At 42.3% G+C, this 22155-nt stretch overlaps 1 protein-coding gene across 2 annotated transcripts in view; it reads left to right on the plus strand.

Moving 5' to 3' along the window:
• ARID1B (AT rich interactive domain 1B (SWI1-like)) overlaps window positions 1–20940 on the plus strand; it is a 276990-nt gene extending 256050 nt beyond the window's left edge. For both annotated transcript variants that reach the window (XM_008569895.1, XM_008569896.1), the window contains 7 exons: window positions 2903–3041; window positions 3298–3470; window positions 8654–8804; window positions 11987–12083; window positions 13577–14360; window positions 16576–16706; window positions 18802–20940. In XM_008569895.1, coding sequence (XP_008568117.1) covers window positions 2903–3041; window positions 3298–3470; window positions 8654–8804; window positions 11987–12083; window positions 13577–14360; window positions 16576–16706; window positions 18802–20511 — 3185 coding nt within the window. In that variant the 3' untranslated portion in view covers window positions 20512–20940. The remainder of the gene's footprint in view (window positions 1–2902; window positions 3042–3297; window positions 3471–8653; window positions 8805–11986; window positions 12084–13576; window positions 14361–16575; window positions 16707–18801) is intronic.
• The last annotated feature ends 1215 nt before the right edge of the window (window positions 20941–22155 follow it).

Below are 22155 nucleotides of genomic sequence, written 5' to 3' on the forward strand. Positions count from 1 at the left end.
TGGGATCTGAACCCTCGGCGGGAGCACCGCCACACCCCCAAGCGGCGCACTGTAGCAGTGCGCCACCGGGCCGGCCCAAGGGACTCATTTTTTACAAAAACTTTTAAAACTAATTTTCAGCAAAAATTTGTGTTCTTTGAAATCACATTTTCCCATAAGAAGATAATTGTAGTTTATTCCTTACCAGCACATCCAAGCAAACTAAACTAAAAGATTCCCAGAAAACATTCTAGATTTTTTTTCCAGTGGTCATTACAAACTAACTGAAATCCTAAATCATCCAGCTGGGCTGTATTCTAGGAGCATACCAGTCATTGTCTCTAGCCTAGTTTTGATTGGATGTGGCTGATATGGGGCTAGACTCTAATTCCATCAACCCCGGGGAGGCCCAACCCCCTAAGCCTCTGGGGCTGCACTCAGTGGTCGCTGTGCAGTGGCTGTGGGCTGCTCATGCTGACACCCAGTTCCCCTCTTGCCGCCACCAGTGCAAGCCGGCAAAGGAAGGCTCCCGTGTGAACCTAGGCAGGGTCTTGGGGCATGGTTTGCATCTTTGAGGTACCAGTGGGGACGTCGTTATAACAAACCTATGGAAGTTGGTGGAGGAGTCTAGTGAAAGCCTGGAAGGTGCAGTGGGGGAGGGGAGTTGAAGAGACCCAGCAGGGCGGGGAGGGGCCATGGGAGGGGCAGGGAAGCTCCACGTTCATTTACTAAGTCTGTAACCAAAAACCCATCAGTCTTTGCTGGGAGGTGGCTGGCTGGATTTCTATTATTAGCTGACAGGTGATGTCACAAAACCTGTCATGGATCCAACCAGGGAATCCTCAGTGGAAGATAGATAAGAAAGGGCTTGGGTTATAAACAGAGGTGCCCTCTGGTTGACCTCCAGTCACTGCAGACCTGAGATGTATCCACTCTTCTTCCCTGTCCCACCCTCCTTCCCACAACCCCTCCAGAACCAGGGCACGAGCTTCATGCTGTGTAAATTATCTTCCCAGCTAGGAGCCGGGCTGTACGTCTGAAGTGTGCCGATGTACTTAACCTTCAGTAACCTTTCCATTGTTTACTTTAGAGTGTACATTTGTAGCTTCTGGCAAAAGGCAGGGGTGTCCTAGAAAGCATGCCAGCCTCCTCTGTTAATGGAGTTGCAAGAAAGAGGTTGCATTCATTTTGTGTGTGTGTGAAAGGAAAGGAAAAAACACTGGCAAGAGAGAAGAATTTTTCCACTTTTTTATTAGCTGTAAATGTGAAAATTTGTAAATAAGGGTCATTCTGAAATCATAGCCTTCTGAGCTGTGTTTCTAAGGAAGGTTTCCAGGCTAGTGTGGAGTCTGTGCCTGGATTTTAGTAGCAAATTATTTCTCATCCACAGAGCTATGAGGCAGTCATGTCTGTAGGATTATCTTCATGTGCATGTAGAAGACTACGTTCTTTAATTTTAATCTACCTCTCTAATATGCATTGCCAGGTTAATGCCAAAATTTGGTTTGTAAGCATGAGTTAAGAAGTTTTTCTCTTAAGATATTTAAAAGTCAGCCTTCCTGGCATGTCCGAGAACATCTGTAAGTCACTGGAGTTCGAGGCGCATGGGGGCAGACATCCCACAGGACATATAGCTCTGCTGGCCAGTGTCCTTCCAATCAGCCAGGAGCTGTGCAGACCTGACCTGGCTGGGAATATCTGTGTCAGCTGAGGCTTTCTGAGTAGAAGTGACACATTCATTTCAATATCTGACTCCTTCACAGTTCACTCTGCAATCTCTAGTGATTTGCTTAACCTCCATCTCCTCTAAAGTAAAATGTGAATAGTTGTCATTGTAAGTAGTCTTAGGAACTTCATAGGAAGGAAAGTATAAACAATAGCTTGTAACGTGTTATTGTTGACAGGCAGCAGTAATTCTGCCATTTGTTAAAGTCCTGAACTTATTTATTGTAAACTCCATGAGGGCAGGGGCTTTTGTCTTTCTCGTTAGTTTGGTACAGTGGTATATCCAGATGTAGAAAAGAGCCTAGAATATAGGAGGTACATTATTCATCCAAAGTATTTAGTTAATAAGTGAAACCAATATCTATAAAACATCTAATTTGCTAAGGACTGTGATAGATGATAAAGCAGGAGCTCTTAAAATATGTTTTTCCTGCAAGGTGAGGTTAATTAATTTTTTTAAGAATCCCACTTAAGTCTTGAAAAATGCTGCTCAGTTCTGAGCTCTGTTATTATAATGTAATTACAGTTAAGGCCGAATCTCAGAGCTCTGATAACAACAGTAAAGAAATTCAAACCAGTATTACTTGTGTTTTTTAATAATAAATCTGTCATAGATCAAAAAATGACTGTGTTATTAATGACAGAACATAGACACATTCAGATGTTGAGAAGGTATTGAAATGACATAAGGATCATTATTAATTTGTATCATTGCTTTTCGACTTAAACATCTCTCATTGCCTAAGACCCAGAACCAAGTTTTCTAAATTTTTTCTAAAGCAGCACAATAGTCTCTCAAACTGATGTACCAAAATTTTTATTCCATTTTTCTTTACTTACATTTAGATTATCTTCAGTATAGACAACACTGAAATAAGCACTTTTCTGCCTAAAGCCTTCTTTTTATTAGCTTATTTTCTTGGAATAAACACCCAGGAAAGCAATTACCTAGTCAGATGGTAAAAATATATTTTATGGCTTACAAATGAAGTATGTTGCCAAATAGTTTACTCAAAAAACTGTTACTGATTTTCACTATAAACAATCTAAGAAGCAACTAATTTTATTACATCATTATCAGCAATGGATATTGTTACTATTTCTAATAAGATGGCATCTTATTTTAATTTTTAACTAGCAAGGATGTGCTTACTTGTTAACCTCTAGTTTTTTTCCCATTTTCCCTTGGTACTATCAGCTAACTCAGGATCCTTGCAAGGTCCCCAGACCCCCCAGTCAACTGGCAGCAATTCCATGGCAGAGGTGCCAGGTGACCTGAAGCCACCTACCCCAGCCTCTACCCCACATGGACAGATGACCTCAATACAAGGTGGAAGGTATGTTCAAAGAACTCTGTCAGCCATGCAAAATCTTATTTGCTTATCTTTTACTTTTCTAGCCTAAACTTCATAGAAAGAAGAAATGGTGTTCTGTAGAGTTTTTAAGCATTAATTACTACTAGTTTTTTTTATGTAATTTATTTTGAATGGTTTTTGCATTTACAGATTTCAAGATTGGTTTATTTTCTGAGCACAGTGTTTGGAGATAACTTCTGCCATATCATTAAGCTTTCATGTTTTTGCATCTTTTCAGAAGCAGTACAATCAGTGTGCATGATCCATTCTCAGACGTGAGTGATTCATCGTTCCCAAAACGGAACTCTATGACTCCGAACGCCCCGTACCAGCAGGGCATGAGCATGCCAGATATGATGGGCAGGATGCCCTATGAACCCAACAAGGACCCCTTCAGTGGAATGAGAAAAGGTACATGCAGAGGAGACACTCTTCTCTCTGCTGTTTGAAAACCAGTTCACCTGTGCATTCAGAATGTATGTGAGTGCCTGCTGCCTGGGTTGGAGTCCCAGCTCCCTCACGTACTAAATTTGTGGCCTTGGGAAAAGTATTTAGCACCTCTGTGCCTTACTATTCTCATCTAGAAAAGGGAAAATAATAGGACTTGCTTCAAAGGCCATTGTGAGGATTGATTAAGTTAATGCACATAAAGCCCATGGAAGGGTGACTTGCACAAATGGTTGGCAAGCATGCTCCCAGTGTCACTGCACATGAGCATGTTGCTGTTTTGTTGGCATGAGCCCAGGAGAGGTGCTAGGTGGTATGTTGGTAAATCAGTCATAGTCCTTGCCTTCATAGAATGAACAGACTCTTGGGAAACAAACACAAATAAATTAAACCACAAGTATGTAATTAAACATTGTGGTGGTGGAAGAAAGGAAACTAAAAGGAAGAAAGAATACAAATAGCAGTGATATTGGGTTGGGGGCAGTGGGAGGAAGAGAAAGCTGCTTAGATTGGGGATGGGGGGTCAGGAGGGAAGGGCTATGGGGAGGTGTCAGTTATCCAGAGACCTACAGAGTGAGAGGGAGGGGAGGCCCTGGGGCCGGGAGGAGCTTGGCACGATCCAGGAGGTGAGAGGGACCTGCAGCACAGTGAGCATGCTGAGAGCATCGGGCGGCAGGGGCTAGAGCTTTTTGGCCCTTGTGGGCATGTTGATGAGTTGGAGTATCTCCTCTAGGCAAAAGATGTTATGAAGGGAAGTGACATGACTAGACTATAGAAACTGAATAAATAAATAATTGGCTGTGTCACGGAGAATGTATTGGTGAGAGTCGAGTTGGGGAGACCATTGCGATGGTTTAGGGGAGGTGACGGATTGGAGTTGGACACCGGCAGTAGAGAGAGAAACCATCCATTGTGTTCTTTGGAGGTTCTGGTGGATTGAACGTGGGGGATAAGGAAGAAGAACCAAATAATGTGACTGGGAGGGTGATGAAGTTACTACCTGCAGTGTGGACGACTGGGAAAGAAGATGGGGGAAGTCAAGAGTCACTTTGGGATATCCCAAGGTGGCAAGGAGTGTCTGGACCTGAGCAGAGGTTGGAATTAGGAGTCATTTTGGAGTACTAAGAGTAGAAACGGTATCCACACCCCTAGGATGGATGAGATCATTGAGAGAGAAGGTATAGGGGAGTTTCTGATTGACAATAGGAAACACTAAGTTGTTTTTTTCCTTTATGCTCATTAACCCCATAAGGTTGAGTTCATTGAGGTTGTGGCTCTCAGAGCCGTGGCCCTTTTAGCTCTTCACATGGCAAAAAGACTGCAAAATGAAACTTGATTTTTTGCTTTTTTGGCATTCTTGCAAATGCAGTTGTGTCCTGTGAAATTGAGGAATGATGTGAATATTACTGAAATAAAATACGAAAAAAAAATAGTGAATAATATGTTTATGGAAATACTTACTCTGGAGTCTCCCAAATAATAGTACCTGTGTTGTATTTAGATGTTGGGGTAAATGCATGTCTTGTTGTATTGTCTGAACGGAGAGAAGCATGGAGCCCAAAGCCTTGGTTTTCACAAATATTATGAGCCAATGAGAAATAAAAAGTACGAATCTCAGAAATTTCAGAACTGGGTATATACCATTTAACAAATGAAATTTATACTATTATATATATATTCATATATAATATTTCAGGTAACTGTTACATAAAGCAAGATAATCTATAATTTTTCCTTTCAAAAGTTTCAGGGCTGCTTATTCCAAGTAAAGATTTTACAGAACATTCAATAAATCTGTAAGTTCAGAAATTCAAAAGCTTTGTGAATGTAAGACGTTAGCTATTTTTCTTAGTAATATGAGATGCTCGATAGAATATTTTGTTAGTGATTTTGGTGACTGTATCCCATTTTTACACTCTGAAAATATGACAATAACATGAAAAAAATAATTAGCAATATTTGGAATCTGGCCTCAAAATTTACTGTGAACCATTCCAATATCCCACCTATAAGCTATATTAGACAACTAGAGTTGTATTTTCCTTATTTCCTTATGCTGATAATTTGTCTTCTTACAAAAATAAATTGGGGGTGAGGGGAATGATTGTGGGGTTACCTTGCTAGGCACTAGGTAGATAGATAATGTGTTTTCATCAGCCATGTAAATGATACAATGGCTCATACTAGTCATTGTAGATTTTAGCTCCCCTGCTGCCTTACCAGATGGGTATATTTAGTACCAAATTAAAGCAGATACACAGAAAATCCACAGGAAACTGATTTTCTTATGGCCCTATTCCTGCTCTAAATAAAGTTTTCCATTCTTCAGTTTGCCTTACTCTGTCAGTGAACTTGATTTTTTATTTAATGACCAACATCACTGGAAAACATGCTCTTCGTTTTTGTTGCTGCTGCTGCTGCTGCTGCTTGTGTCACTGTTAACCTGTAGTGTGGTAGTGCAGTGAATCCAGGAGCCCTGACCAGCCTGGCCCTGCCTGCTCACCTGCCTGCTCACCTGCCTGCTCACCTGCCTGCTCACCTGCCCACCTTCCTGTTTCCTTGCTTTACTGATCGAGGCATTGATTGATCGCATATTAGCAAACATAATATTTATATATTGTTTAAACAGTATATTTTTAATATGTATTAGTATCTGTACACATAGCTCTACTAACTCTTTAATTGAATAGATGCACTCTAATGCTGTAGTAATGGATGTGCTGTTTAATAATATTTTACTGTTATAAACAATGGTGCACTGATTGTTGAAGTGTAGCTATTTTTTCACACTTGTAAGAGCGTTTCTGTGAAATAGATTCCTCGAAGTAGAATTGTTGAATCAATAGATAGTAACTTTTCTTTTTTAGTTTATTAAGTATATCAGTAATCTTTTACAGTGTAGCAACTACTCCAAAACTAAGTGGATTTAAACAGTGGCACTTATTTATGTCTCACATTCTGTGGTGGACGGGATGGTCCTTGCCCCGTGTTTATCAGCTGGGATGCTGAGGTGGCTGCCATCATCTGGAAGCAGGAATTGGATGCTGGAGCTGGGATGTCTCTTGAGGGGCTGTTGTTACTTAGAGGCTCTACTGCGAGCTCTGGTGGAGCTGTTGGCAGGGGCCTCCTCAGTGAGCCCCTCATGTAGCTTCTCGGGTACCCACGACGTGGCGGATGGGTTCCAAGAAGGAGCACTCCCAGAGGACAAGCCCCAGCTGCAGGCACTTACAAGCTTTTGCTTGCAGCCCGTTCACAAGAGCCCCATTGGTCAATGCTAGTCACATGACCAAGGCCAGAGTCAATGTGGGAGGGGGCCTCACAGGCTGTGAAGATGGGGGATGTGCTTTTTGGGGGTTGCCAAAGTATAGCCTCCTATAGCAGGTATTAGTAAAAGTTATATTAATTTAATACTTTTATGCAGGTTCTCACCTCCCTATTAAAAATGATTATCATCAGTCATTTTAACGTTTGCCAATCAGATTGGCCAAAAGAAAAAAGTCTCATAATTGTTTTAACTTGGCTCTCTTTAATTATTAGTGAACTCACACATGTTTTCATGTGGTGGTTGGCCATTTATTTTTCTTCCATGAATGTCCATTTATGTGTTGGCCCATTTTGAATTTGCTTGTCTTTTTTCCTGTGGATTTTTAACAATTCTTTGTATATTATGGAATTCAGCTATTTAATTTTAATGATGCCACTCATGCAGATTTTGTATTTGCTTTAAAACACACATTTAAAAAACCAAAAAGAAAAAAAATAAAATGCATATGAAAAAGTAGCCAAAAAAAAAAAAGTAAGTAACCTGAAAACTGACTTTACCCCAGGTTGGTGTCAGACAGATTAAAATAGGTGAAAACACCAGCATAGGCTGCATTGTTTGCACCTCTCTGCCAGCCTAACAAAACGCATCAGCTCACACAAGGTTTTAATCAGCTTTTGCCTCCTGTTATCTAAGGTACCTTCACAGGATGAAGAAAGGTAATAGTACTATAAATCAGTTAAAATTTATATTAAAATGTTTAATTTGCCTACAGGCTAGTTTCTGGACTTGACCTAATTTCCTCAGGCTCTGAGTGGATGCTAATTTGCATATATGACCTAATTGGCACTCTACCCTCTGTTAGAAATAGTTGTATCTCATTTGGTCTTGACTATTCTTAACTCCCTAGTAATTTTCTTTATCCTGATTTTGGAGTGAGTTGGTGGATGAGGGTTCATGTTAAGGTTTCTAATTTTTTTTCCTGTAAGGGAAGAGAACTAACTTTGTATACATATTTCATGTTTTCTTCACAAACACTTCGTGAGATGGTATCACTGACCTCATTTTATAGACAAGGAATCAAACTTAGAAGTTAGGAACTTACCCCAATACGTAACGGATCTGGGCCTGTATTAGTTTTTTACGTTGCTACGTAACAAGTCACCACAAACTTAGCAGCTTAAAGCAACCTAAGTGTGCGCCCTCACCGTATCCTGGCTCAGGAGGCCAGCGCAGCATGGCTGGGGCCTCTTGGGTCTCTCAGGCTGACGTCGAGGTGTTGGCCAGGACTGCGAGCTCCTTGGAGGCTCAGGGTTCCCTGCCACATTCTTCCAGGTCATGGGCAGAATTCACTTCCTGTGGTTGCAGGGCCGAGGTCCCCATTTCCTTGCTGACTGTCCTCCACCCGCCTTTCCCAGCATGTGGTCCTCTCTGCACTGTGGCAGTTGCTTCTTCAAGCCAGCAACAGAAGGTCCCTGAATTTCTCCATCTCTAACCTCTAGACCCAGATTTGAAGGGCTACCTCGCTAGTCTCCCTCTAGTTAACTCACAGTTAGTAACTTTAATTACGTCTACGAAATCCCTCCTGCCATGTGACGTAACATAGCCATGGGAGCAATATCCCATTGTAGTCACAGGTTGTACCCACACTCAAGGGAAGCAGCTCGTACAAGGCACATGCCAGGGTTGGGGATCTTTGGGGCCATCTTAGAATTCTGCCCCACAGGGCCTATCTTGACTCCAGATCTTGTGCTTTCTCATCAGTATTGTGGTCTGCCATATTAACGATAAGATATAAGTACAAAGATAGTTACTAGAAGGGATGTATGGGCCCTTTGACTTTAGGAAATACTTAATTTTATGCCTTTTATTTAAAATATTGTAGTGCCTGGAAGTAGCGAGCCCTTTCTGACGCAAGGACAGATGCCCAACAGCAGCATGCAGGACATGTACAACCAGAGTCCCTCTGGGACAATGTCCAGTCTGGGCATGGGGCAGCGGCAGCAGTTTCCCTATGGAGCTGGTTATGATCGAAGGTGAGTATTTTTTAAGATGAAGATTAGATGATTTACTAGAAACTGTTTTCCTCACACACACATTTCTGAGCCACCAATAACAACATACATTGTCTACTTTCCTGCTGGAGTTATAAGGAGGCAGTTGCTGCTGGTCACCAGGTGAATGTCAGATAGCTGCCCAGCTGTAACAGGACCCGGGAGAAGGACCTTGTCCCCACCCTGCCAGGTGCAGCTGTGTTTGTATAAGCAAATGCTCAGAAGCATAAATTAGATGTGCTGGGGCTGGTCTGGCCATGGCAGGAGTCTTCTCCCTAAGAACTCAAGAGCTAGGGCTGGTCCTCCCAGCACCCAGCTTCCCTCTGTCACCGCTGTGAGACCGCCCAGCTGCAGACACCAGACGTGGCTCAGACCCCTTGGCTTTTACAGCACTGGCTCCCCCTCCTTTCTGCATTTCTTTCTTTTTTTTTTTTTTTTTTTTAAAAGATGACCGGTAAGGGGATCTTAACCCTTGGCTTGGTGTTGTTAGCACCACGCTCAGCCAGTGAGCAAACCGGCCATCCCTATATAGGATCCGAACCCGTGGCCTTGGTGTTATCAGCACCGCACTCTACCAAGTGAGCCACGGGCCGGCCTTCTGCATTTCTTTCTTAGAGAAAGGTCTGTGCAGTGGTAGCCACACTGGGCATTCAGCCTTCTGGAAAGGTCTTTCAGGTATTGCTTTTTCAGATGCTATCGCTCTTCTCTGTGAACATTTTAAACTGAGAGGGAATACTTTGCTCCCTAAAAAACATCTCTGAGAGGGCCGGCCCAGTGGCGCACTGAATAAGTGCGCCGCTTGGGAAGCGCGGCGGCGCTCCCGCCCGAGGGTTCGGATCCCACATACTGACCGGTTCCCGCTCACTGGCTGAGCGAGGCGCGGGTGCAGCGCCGAGGGTTGCAAGCCCGTTGCCGGTCCCCGGTCCGGTACGGGGGCAACACTGAGGGTTGCGATCTGTTGCCGGACACAGAAAAAGACAAAAGACAAAAAAAAAAAAAAATCTCTGAGAAAACCTACTGCTCTGGAGCCTCTCTTAAGGAAGTCGTCTTAACATTAAAATGGCAATAGTCTGCAGGACTGGACTGATCCAGACTGGTTTTTAATTGGATACGAGAAAAGTCACTGAAATGTCTCGAGAGAAAACCACTTCCTAAAATAGTGGCTTAGGGTAGGCACTTTTCTGTGATGAAGTCCCCTCACCGATGCCCCTGGCTTTGATACTTATTAAAAAACTCCTTCCTGTGTTGATGTGTTCTCTACTTCCCCAATGAGAGAAATGCTTAGAAGCAAGGTTTTAATATAATACTTGTATTTTTGTGTGTGTGACCGGTAAGGGGATCACAACCCTCGGCACGGTGTGGTCTGCACCACGCTCAGCCAGCGAGCGCACCAGCCATCCCTATATAGGACCCGAACCTGCACCAGCCATCCCTATATAGGACCCTATATAGGACCCGAACCTGCGGCCTCGGCACTACCAGCGCCGCACTCTCCCGAGTGAGCCACGGGGCCGGCCCAATACTTATTATTTTTAAAGGGAAAACATGGAGGCACAATAGAAGGCCCTTCTTCTAATGTTAGCTACACAGGCGAGCCTCAGGATAGGACTGGCTTTGGGGTCCCTTCCTGGGGAACCTGGATGAGGTGGTTCCACTCAGGGCTGCCCGGGTCAGAGCTGCCCCCCGGGCATCAGTCCTTATACTGGGGTCGTTGGGGAGGCTTTAGCAATTCAAGGAGAGAAGTTTGAAAAATCACTGTTTAACAGATAAGGTTTCTTCCTGGCGTCTTGTATGAGACTGGTTCTTGGGAGTACACAGTTCAGAGTGGTGTGGATTCTCTCCCAGTGACTTAAGAATTCATCCTCACTCTTACTCTGGCCACGATGGGACAAATATGTGTGATGTCTGCATTCATCACAAGCTAACCTTTACGTGATGTGTGCCGGGTCAAGGAGGTAGGTTTGATTTGTTTTTGAGGGTCCAGGGAAAGCTGCTGGGGTTTTTTGGCTGATGAGGTTAAAAGGAGAGCAGTTGTTCTGGGACATGTATTCCTAAAGCAAATACATGCTTCTGTTTCTTCTAGAATGGTTGCTAGAACATCGTGTGGCCTGGGTTTAAAAGTTATTTTTGCTCTACCACATTAGAGAGAAGAGGGGCTTACCTCATTGTTAAGTTTCTCTTCTGAAAAATGTTACTTGTTCAGCTTAAATTTTATCCATGTCAATTATATTTCTTTCCTCCTAACAATAAGCTACCTTCTAGATATCAAAGCAGTTAGCAAAAACTTGCCCTGTGTCTGTCTCACGTGTGGTATTCTAAAAATTCATTTATTTTTTTCTTCTCATTTCTTGATCACTTTAGAAATATTATTCAGTCTAATTATTTCTTACAAGATTCAATATACTAATTTAAACCAGTTTATTTTTCGTTGCCCTTTAAAACATGCTGTTTTTGATGGTACATATAATTTCTCAGTATAATAGTAGTTAAAAAATAATTGTATTATTCACTTCCATTTTAAGATTTAATAGGAATACATTTAAATCATCCCTGTTATTCTTTTCTGTAGCCTTTTAGGGCATAGAACTTTGGAATTTTGAGTACTTGTATCTCTACAATTATTAGCAACTCAGTATTATTTGAATTAATTTTGAAGTATAACTTTAAAAAATTAAACATTTTCTCTTCATAAAGAGAAAGTGAAAAATAGAAACATTTTCCATGTTCTGATACTTCTAGAAGTACTGCTTTTGAGTCTCAGACTCCTTTGTTGCTTCGTGCTTTCACAAGTGCCTCACATCACATGTCGGAGGGCACTTCCTAAGGTAAACTTCAGTGGATGGGTGGGGCTTCCACCTCAAAGGCAGAAGCCAAAGCCGTGACAAGTGCTTACAGGGTACCTGCTTGTCCAGCCGGTATTCCTCTGACACCTGTTAACCAACAGCCCAAACCGGGGGTTGGCACCGTCCCCGAGATGGGTGTTCCCATCCCTTCTGCTGAAAGTTACAGTGCAGCTGCTGCTCGGACTGTGTCTGCTGGACAGGGGGCATAGTGACGGAAAGACAAAGCACTTAGGGGGTAGGGTTGCCAAACATGGGTTGTTCATTTCTCTGTTTGCCTGAAGTCCTTTGTAAATTAAGTTTTCTTTGAATGCCTCATTCTAGGCATGAACCTTATGGGCAGCAGTATCCCGGCCAAGGTCCTCCCTCAGGACAGCCACCGTATGGAGGACACCAGCCTGGTCTGTATCCACAGCAGCCGGTGAGTTGGCAAGTGGGTGTGGATCTTTGCGTTTTCTGTTTGTCTCCTGGAGGCTAATCGCAAACTTGTGTTACTTCTGAAGATTTTTAGGAAGTGTAAGAAAAATGATTGGCATTTATAGAACATTCAAGATATATTTAGTGGTAGAAAGTGCTCCTGGGATTTTGAAGTCAACAAACTAAAAATAACTCTTGATAAAAGGTATCCTTAAACAAATATAACATATTATAAGATATTAAGTACATTAATCCTTCTATATAATAACAAGCCCCAGTTAGAGTTAAGTATATTTTAAATACATGTCTATTATATACACTATTGTATCAAAACCCATTTTAGAACAGAAATTTGTCAATGTTTTAAAGAGCATATGTAGAAAAAGCAACTTAAAATACTGTATACTAATAGTGAAAGTTAATTGGCTTTTTAAAAATAAGATGTTAATGACCACATATTTTGAGCAAATAGCCTAGGTCTGTGCTGTTTCACAGGCAACCATTGCAGCTCAGAGACATTTAGTTGTGTAAGATCCCCGCACCTTGCAGTTATCAATACTGATGCACAGACTTGCACTTCGTGGAGTGGCTTTTCAGACATATATGGGATTTTGCTATTTCTGAACAACTTTTCAAGTCTGAGATCTCTTACAAAATAAAGGAATTTTTGTTTTTCTTAGAATTTTTAATCACAAGGTAGGTTTTAAACATTTATATAATTTTGCTGGAGCATATACATGCAGTGAATTATGTTATTAAACCAACTAATCATAAACAATATCCAAGTAAAGTGAAAGAATACTAATTAAAGTATCAGCATCTCACTGCCTCCCACCAGGGGATTCTCACCCACCTTGGTTAAGCCCTGGTCCTCAGAATGTCCCCAGGAGGAGAGCCTAGTAGCAGGTGCTGTCCTCAGAGCTGGAACCAGTGGAGCTTTCATGGGAGAGTGTGACCTGGACAAGCTGGAAGTCAGGGCAGGAGCCATGGGGTGGATGGCAGGTAGCTCGGACCCCGTCTGAGGAGCCAAACCCTGTCTGGAGGCTTTTCAGTGGAAGGAGAACCCATTTAACCCAGGAACTTTCAGGCCAGCCCCTAGAATCCTCAGTACATTCTTGTAAGGTTGAAACTTTTGCCTCCTGGTGTCATCTTAGTGTGGCTCCGAGCCATGCCCAGCACCTGCCTGTGTGGTGGGCACCAGTGCCAAACTGGCCCAGTTTTGTAACCAAAGGTGAGGAAGCTAATTTTTCCCACAGGAAGTCTCAAGCTCATGAAAACAAACTTTGGAAGTCCTCTTCAGAGTGTGTGACGTGGTATCACATAATACTAAAATAATTTTTAGTACATAAATTGTTAGTTCTGGGGAGTTACAGGAGCTTCCCATATTCATTTTGAAATGAACATCCCACCAGGTAGTAAGTGTTTTGCATAACTTAAATGTGTGTGATGATACCTATAAGAGCACATCAGTGTGATTTGTCTTTATGTGAATTTCAGAATTACAAACGCCATATGGATGGCATGTATGGGCCTCCAGCCAAGCGCCACGAGGGGGACATGTACAGCGTGCAGTATGGCAGCCAGCAGCAGGACATGTACAACCAGTACGGGAGCTCGTACTCGGGACCCGACCGGAGGCCCTTGCAGGGCCAGTATCCGTACCCCTACAGCCGAGAGCGGATGCAGGGCCCGGGGCAGATCCAGCCCCACGGAATCCCCCCGCAGATGATGGGTGGCCCGATGCAGTCGTCCTCCAGCGAAGGGCCTCAGCAGAACATGTGGGCAGCACGCAACGATATGCCTTATCCCTACCAGAACCGGCAGGGCCCGAGCGGCCCTGCGCAGGCACCTCCATACCCCGGCATGAACCGCTCGGATGATATGATGGTCCCCGACCAGAGGATCAACCATGAGAGCCAGTGGCCTTCCCACGTCAGCCCACGTCAGCCTTACATGTCATCATCAGCCTCCATGCAGCCCATCACACGCCCGCCTCAGTCCTCCTACCAGACGCCCCCGTCACTGCCAAACCACATCTCCAGGGCGCCCAGCCCAGCCTCCTTCCAGCGCTCCCTGGAAAACCGCATGTCGCCGAGCAAGTCTCCCTTCCTGCCCTCCATGAAGATGCAGAAGGCCATGCCCACAGTCCCCACGGCCCCAGTCACCGGGCCGCCCCCCCAGCCCCCACCCATCAGAAGGGAGATCACCTTCCCCCCCGGTTCGGTGGAGGCATCACAGCCGGTCTTGAAACAAAGGCGAAAGATTACCTCAAAAGACATCGGTAAGAATTCCAGAGGTTTTGCTCCTGACCCGCCCTTAGTCGCAGTCTAGAACTTCCATTTTAGCTTAGCTATGGTTCATGCTCATCTCAAAGGGATGAAATTCTTATGACTGTAAATTATGAGGATATGTGTTTATAGCAGCAATAGTTGGAAGCCAAAAATCTAAATTAAGAAACAGTGCCAGAGAAGAGCTTGAATTAAAATGGTATTTTTACATGCGAATGTTATTTGTGTGAGAGATTAGAGTTGCTAGTAAGAGATCAGGGAATCTGAGTGATTATATACTATATTTTGGGCTTAAAGATGGGACCTTAACCCAGCCACTTAATCTCTGCAATGCCTGCTTAACAGACCCACTGTGGAGCTAATGAAATGCTGAAGGTGACTTGAGAAAATCTGAAGGCAAGCTACTCTAATTTGGTGACAACATACAGTGAATTTCCCTGGGAGAAAGTAGAAGCCTGGATCTGACATGTAGATAGGTAGATGACATGACCTGTAGAGTATGCTGTGATAGGACACGCAGAGAGCTGAGGGGACTGCACAGCACTGGTAGACGTGGGCCCGGAGACTGTTCCAGTCCACTGCTGATGTCGCTTGTCCATCCTGTGTGGGGTAGTCTGAATACTGGTAAAGGTCTGAATGAGAGTACACACACTTTTTCTGCATTATTTTTGAAGTACTTCTTTTAACACAGCAAGGGAAATAATAGATCTTGGTTGCATAAGAAAAAATTTTTTGAAATCTTAAAATCGCTTGACTTAAAAATCATTTGCAATGATTAGAAAGTTAAAGATGTCAAATTAATGATATTAAAGATGTTTTTGATCATTGGGCATTAAGGAGATATACAGAGAAAAAAAAGTAAGGAGTTTTTTATATATGAGGGAATTGCAGGAGGAGAGAGATACAGACAGACACTGAACATTTTAAATATATATATATGTTATATATAGAAAAATATATATGTGTATTTGTGTGTTTCGCATGTTTATGTGTGTATATGTAAGTTTAAAAAGGTAAATGTATTTAAATTCTTTAAAAATTCCTTACTGCATATTACACCAATATTTGTCTTCATCCTAGGGAAATTTATATTACTTAAAAAGGAAGTTTGACTTTTTAATTATAAAAGTAACATATGCCTATCTTAGAAAATTTGAAAAATAGATAATATAAAGGTGGAAAAGCCATGGTGCCTTCCTCACGGCAGGTCACTGTTGACACCTGGAGAACTTCCCTCCTGGCCACCGTAGCTGTCACCGTGGCAGGGTCTGATTGAACAGGTCTTCTCTGCCGTCTCGAGCACACGCCACCCTTCCGTAGCAAATGCAGATATGTGATGAGTCTGTTCTTCCTGCCCATAAGCTTGTTACCTGATTGTTCTGTTTTCTTCAGACAGAGGAATAGGGAAAACAATGAAAAATACAGCCCTCATATTCGTCATTCTTTGGCTCAGATCACATTTTTGAAAAATCTGAACCATCAGGATGCTAGTATTTGTCAACAGCATGTTCTGAGGTCAGGAGTACAGAAACAGAAGAAAACAGCATGAGAAAATCAAGACTTTATATCTGAGGATGTGCTCTTTTGGACTTAAATTTTTCTTTTATATTCCATGTACTTGCTAACCTTCTAAAGATGCCACCTTGACACTTGTGAATGGAGAAGGCAAAGGAAGACAAATACTGCTTTTTGGTTTGACTCAACTATTAAAACTCTGATGCATCGCTCCCGCCGAGGGTTCGGATCCCACATACAGACCAGCTGCTCACTGGCTGAGCGAGGGGCAGGAGCAACACCAAGGGTTGCGATCCCGTGGCTGGTCCCGGCCTGGTACGGGCGCGACACTGAGGGTTGCGATCCGTTGCGGGTCACGAAAAAAGACAAAAAGGGAAAAAAAAAAACTCTGATGCATCATTACACAGTCTTCTGGGTGTCTAAAAGAAATAAACCAGATATGAGAAAGGACCATTTGTGCTTAACCACTCCCACCTCTAGAAGCAAAAAGATCTTAAAGAACAAGTTTCCTAACACAGCTTATTACCTCCATTTAAAATCTGAAAATGACCATCTGTAACTGTCCCTCAGAGCATTTGTTTAAAATCAGAATTTAACTCAACACTCAACTAAGTTTTTCTTATATTTTTGTTGCTTTCTGTCCTTTCTTGCAGAGTTAATATTAATTATATCTTTGTCTTTTCCCATATTTAGTTACTCCAGAGGCATGGCGTGTGATGATGTCTCTTAAATCAGGTCTTTTGGCTGAAAGTACTTGGGCTTTGGACACTATTAATATTCTTCTCTATGATGACAGCACTGTTGCTACTTTCAATCTCTCCCAGGTAAGCCAGCCCCAATCCAACTAAGGACCAAATCAGAATATTAGAAAAGTAAGTAGTGCCTAATGCTTGAACCAATCCCTAAGTTAATCATTGTAGTTGTTATAAACCAGCATTAATCAATATATAGTTATCTGAGAATTTAGTCTGGGATAACAGTCATTTCAGTCTTTAGAATATGTACACCCATGTACCTATATTTCTCATAAGAAATCTGTGTGTGTGTGTGTGTGTGTGTGTGTGTAATAGATAATAGTAGGAAAAGTTAAATTGTTGTTTAGAATGAACATGAGCAGACCAGTGGGAATTAATCAAAATGCAACGTAAAGTTATGACGTAGTCAGTGTCGGAAACACAGGTGGTTGCAGCGGGATATTACCCTACTTTCCTAGGGACTTGACGTCTTTCTTTTAATTAAAGAGAAATTTTATTCTAGAGAAAATGTATAAAATATATAGAAGTAGAGAGAACAGTTTAATGAACCTCCATGACCCTATCATTTAGATCATTTAGCTAAAATAGTCATGAACTCCTGGCCAACTTTCCAGATTATTTTGAAGCAGTCGTTTTTAAAAGCCAACTGCTTTCATTGAGCTTAAAACCCTCCTTTGTTCAGAGCTAGACTTAAAGTAGCTTCCAGCGTAACAGCTAGAAGAGAGAAGTGAGGTTTAGGAAAAATGCCTAGGAGTCAACTGGGCTAAAGGCTTTTGAAGAAATATTTAGAAATAAAACATGAGAAAAGGTTATTTTCCCTGTGTTGCATAAACAACTCTCTGCTTTTGGTGAACAAAGCTATAGGGTCTAATTTCCTTGCTTCTGTTGAAATAAGCCCAGAATCTTCTACTTCCTCTTTCTTCTCTCGTTATAGCCCAGAAAGGCGATTTTTCAATTGATAGAAAGTACATTAGTAAGGTCATAAACATTGCATGAGGTCTGTTTTAACAGAAAATAAGTATTAAAAAAACTTACACTGCCTTTGCTGGAGTAATTAACTTTCATCCTTGTTTTGAGTGAACTGCTGTTTATCACAAATGTTTATAACCGAAATTGCTTTATTAACTTTTCCTTTTCTCCTGGGGAAAACAGTAAACTTTAAGGGTGAGAGGAAAATTATCTAAACTTTCACTTGAACAATCGTACCTTCCTTCCATACCCTGAAAGCAGGGACTGCAGTCGGTACTTGAGTTTCCCCTACGTCTTAGGAATTGCTCTAAACCCACATTCAAGGGACTGATATGAAAGTGTGGTTGATTCATAACATCGATCATTAAAGAATCCTTTTTATTACTTATTCTTTATAGTCCCTAAGTGAGGCGGTGTGTGTTGGGGGAGGGGATGGGCAGTTAGTTGCTCGACATGGAGTGTATTGGCTTTTTTTGATATAAACATTTGCTTAAAGGAACAAAACTGTTCTCATAGACAGTGGCACTCTCATAGTAGCTTTTACCTTTCAGCCAGAGTTGTGAATAACTAACACGTAAACTTGCATCTTACGAAACATTCTAATTCATTTATCAGGGACTAAATTGATTTGTTTTTAATGTTCAATGTTCATGAGCTACTACATTGCTGAAATTATCTTCTCCAAAAGATATAGAGAGAAGGTAAATTAGAGTAACCTGTGGCACCTGAGACAAAAATAACCATAAAACCCAAAGAAGGAGAGCCATAAAAGTCCTGGCAAACAAGCCTGAGATAAATAATAGAAAAGAACAGAGTCACTGTGGGTGAAAGAGTCTATAAAATCCACGCTCCAACTCTAATAACAGGTGTATTGTATCTAAATTAGAAAAAAAGGTAAAGAACAGTGAAGTGCTTCATTGATAATATTAGAAACATGGAAATAAAAAGTCGGTTTTGATGTTGGTAGCATGAAAAAGTAAGCAGCAAATAAGAAAGAAGCTAAACATCAGTTTAGTTCATAGTAAAGTTCAGGAAGTTAGTTGTAAGTGACAGATACTGTGTCTTTCATGACCCAGCCAACAAGGGATTAAAACGTGTGAAAAGTTATAAGAACATGTCGCTGTCCTTCTCAGCCACAGCCGCTGTCATGACACTGCACCTGTTCTTTCTCGTTCTCCCCCCTCCTCCTCTCTAGTTGTCTGGATTTCTCGAACTTTTGGTAGAGTACTTTAGGAAATGCCTGATTGATATTTTTGGAATTCTTATGGAATATGAAGTGGGAGACCCCAGCCAAAAAGCACTTGACCACAATGCAGTGAGGAAAGGTGACAGCCAGTCGTTGGCAGACGATTCTGGGAAAGAGGAAGAAGATGCTGAGTGTACTGATGAGGATGAGGAGGAGCTGGACGGCGAGAAGACCGAAGCCGATGACAAGAGCAGCATTGCTGGGAGCACCCCAGACGCCACCGCAGCCCCGAAGGAGAAGCCCAGGCAAGCTAGTAAGTTCGACAGGCTGCCAGTGAAGATAGTCAAAAAGAACAACCTGTTCGTCGTGGACCGGTCTGACAAGCTGGGGCGTGTGCAGGAGTTCAGCAGCGGCCTCCTGCACTGGCAGCTCGGCGGGGGCGACACCACCGAGCACATCCAGACGCACTTCGAGAGCAAGATGGAAATCCCTCCTCGCAGGCGCCCTCCTCCCCCTGTCAGCTCCACGGGTAGAAAGAAAGAGCAGGATGGCAAAAGTGATTCTGAAGAGCAGCAAGAGAAAAGCATCATCGCAACCATTGATGATGTCCTGTCTGCTCGGCCAGGGGCGTTGCCTGAAGATGCAAACCCTGGGCCCCAAACTGAGAGCAGTAAGTTTCCCTTTGGTATACAGCAAGCCAAAAGTCACCGGAACATCAAGCTGCTGGAGGATGAGCCCAGGAGCCGAGACGAGACTCCCCTGTGCACCATCGCGCACTGGCAGGACTCACTGGCCAAGCGCTGCATCTGCGTGTCAAACATCGTCCGCAGCTTGTCTTTCGTGCCTGGCAATGATGCCGAAATGTCCAAACATCCGGGCTTGGTGCTGATCTTGGGCAAGCTGATTCTTCTTCACCACGAGCATCCAGAGAGAAAGCGAGCACCACAAACCTACGAAAAGGAGGAGGATGAGGACAAGGGGGTGGCCTGCAGCAAGGACGAGTGGTGGTGGGACTGCCTCGAGGTCTTGCGGGACAACACGCTGGTCACGCTCGCCAACATCTCTGGGCAGCTGGACTTGTCTGCTTACACAGAGAGCATCTGCTTGCCAATTCTGGATGGCTTGCTGCACTGGATGGTGTGCCCATCTGCAGAGGCACAAGACCCCTTTCCAACTGTGGGACCCAACTCAGTCCTGTCGCCTCAGAGACTTGTGCTGGAGACCCTCTGTAAACTCAGTATCCAGGACAATAATGTGGACCTGATCTTGGCCACTCCTCCATTTAGTCGTCAGGAGAAATTCTATGCTACGTTAGTTAGGTACGTTGGGGATCGCAAAAACCCAGTCTGTCGAGAAATGTCCATGGCGCTTTTATCGAACCTTGCACAGGGGGACGCGCTAGCAGCAAGGGCAATAGCTGTGCAGAAAGGAAGCATTGGAAACTTGATAAGCTTCCTAGAGGATGGGGTCACGATGGCCCAGTACCAGCAGAGCCAGCACAACCTCATGCACATGCAGCCCCCACCTCTGGAGCCACCTAGCGTGGACATGATGTGCAGGGCGGCCAAGGCTTTGCTGGCCATGGCCAGAGTGGACGAAAACCGCTCAGAATTCCTTTTGCACGAGGGTCGGTTGCTGGATATCTCGATATCAGCTGTCCTGAACTCTCTGGTTGCGTCTGTCATCTGTGATGTACTGTTTCAGATTGGGCAGTTATGACATAAGTGAGCGGGCAAGCATGTGTGAGTGAAGGTCAGAGGGTCACATATGACTGGCTGTTTTCTGTTCTTGTTTATCCAGCGTAGGAAGAAGGAAAAGAACGTCTTTGCTCTTCTGCCCCATTCACTATTTACCAATTGGGAATTAAAGAAATAATTAATTTGAACAGTTATAAAATTAATATTTGCTGTCTGTGTGTATAAGTACATCCTTTGGGGGTTTTTTGTTAATTTCTTTTTTTTTTAACCAAAGTTGCTGTCTAGTGCATTCAAAAGTCACTTTTTGTTTTTCACAGATTTTCTTTTTAATGTTCTTTTCCATGTTGTATTGCATTTTTACTGGGAAGCGAATTGACTGTAAAGAAAAAAGTTGTGGCTAAAGATGCTAAGATGGGAAAATTTCACCACACTGAGGCAAAAAGGTGTAAAATTACCAATTTCCTATGCGTTTTATTCTTCAGAGAATGAAAAAACTGCATCCCATCACCCCAAGCTCTGTGCAATAGAAACTTCTAGAGATACAGGTCTAGGGGCTCAAGGAGGTGTGTTGGTCAGTAATCAGAACTACGAAATAATACTGGTTTCTCCACAGGAAAATGGTTACATTAGGCTAGGAGCAAAAACAATGTTTTTTAAGTTACGATTGAAAATACATACCTGACAGCGATCAACGGAAGTCGCTTCCTCACCACTACAGTTACGTCTGCTGTCTGTCGCTTGACCTTCCACATGACAGTTCTTCACAATTCCTTTAATCATTTTTTAAATATTTTTTTTACTGCCTGTGGGCTGTGATGTATATAGAAGTTGTACATTAAACATACCCTCATGTTTTTCTTTTCTTTTCTTTTTTTTTTTTTTTTTTTTTTTTTTTAGTACAAAGTTTTTAGTTTCTTTTTCATGATGTGGTAACTACGAAGTGATGGTAGATTTAAATAATTTTTTATTTTTATTTTATATATTTTTTCATTAGGGCCATATCTCCAAAAAAGGAAAAAAAAAAAAAAAAAAAAAAAAAAAAAAAAAAAAAAAAAAAAAAAAAAAAAAAAAAAAAAAAAAAAGAAAGAAAAAATACAAAAAACAAACAAAAAAAAAAACAAAAAAGAGGGTAATGTACAAGTTTCTGTATGTATAAAGTCATGCTCTATTTCGGGAGAGCAGCTGATCACAATTTGCTTTATGAATCAAGGTGTGGAAATGGTTGCATATGGATTGATTTAGAAAATGGCTACCAGTACAGACAAAAAAGAAAAAAATACAACTAAAAGGAAGAAACACAACTTCAAAGATTTTTTCAGTGACGAGAATCCACATTTGTATTTCAAGATAATGTAGTTTAAAAAAAGAAAAGAAAAAAAGTTGATGTAAATTCCTCCTTTTCCTCTGGCTTAATGAATATCATTTATTCAGTATAAAATCTTTATATGTTCCACATGTTAAGAATAAATGTACATTAAATCTTGTTAAGCACTGTGATGGGTGTTCTTGAATACTGTTCTAGTTTCCTTAAAGTGTTTTCATAGTAACCAAGTTATTTACAAGAAATAGGGGAAATACAGCAGTCTACTCGCATTCTAAAACCCTAAGGTCGGAAGGGACCTCTAGAAGTTACCTACTTTAGAGTGGGGAGCAACAGTTTGACTTT

The sequence above is a fragment of the Galeopterus variegatus genome, unplaced genomic scaffold (assembly GCF_000696425.1).
Source record: "Galeopterus variegatus unplaced genomic scaffold, G_variegatus-3.0.2 Scaffold541, whole genome shotgun sequence".
In the NCBI taxonomy this organism is placed as follows: Eukaryota; Metazoa; Chordata; class Mammalia; order Dermoptera; family Cynocephalidae; genus Galeopterus; species Galeopterus variegatus.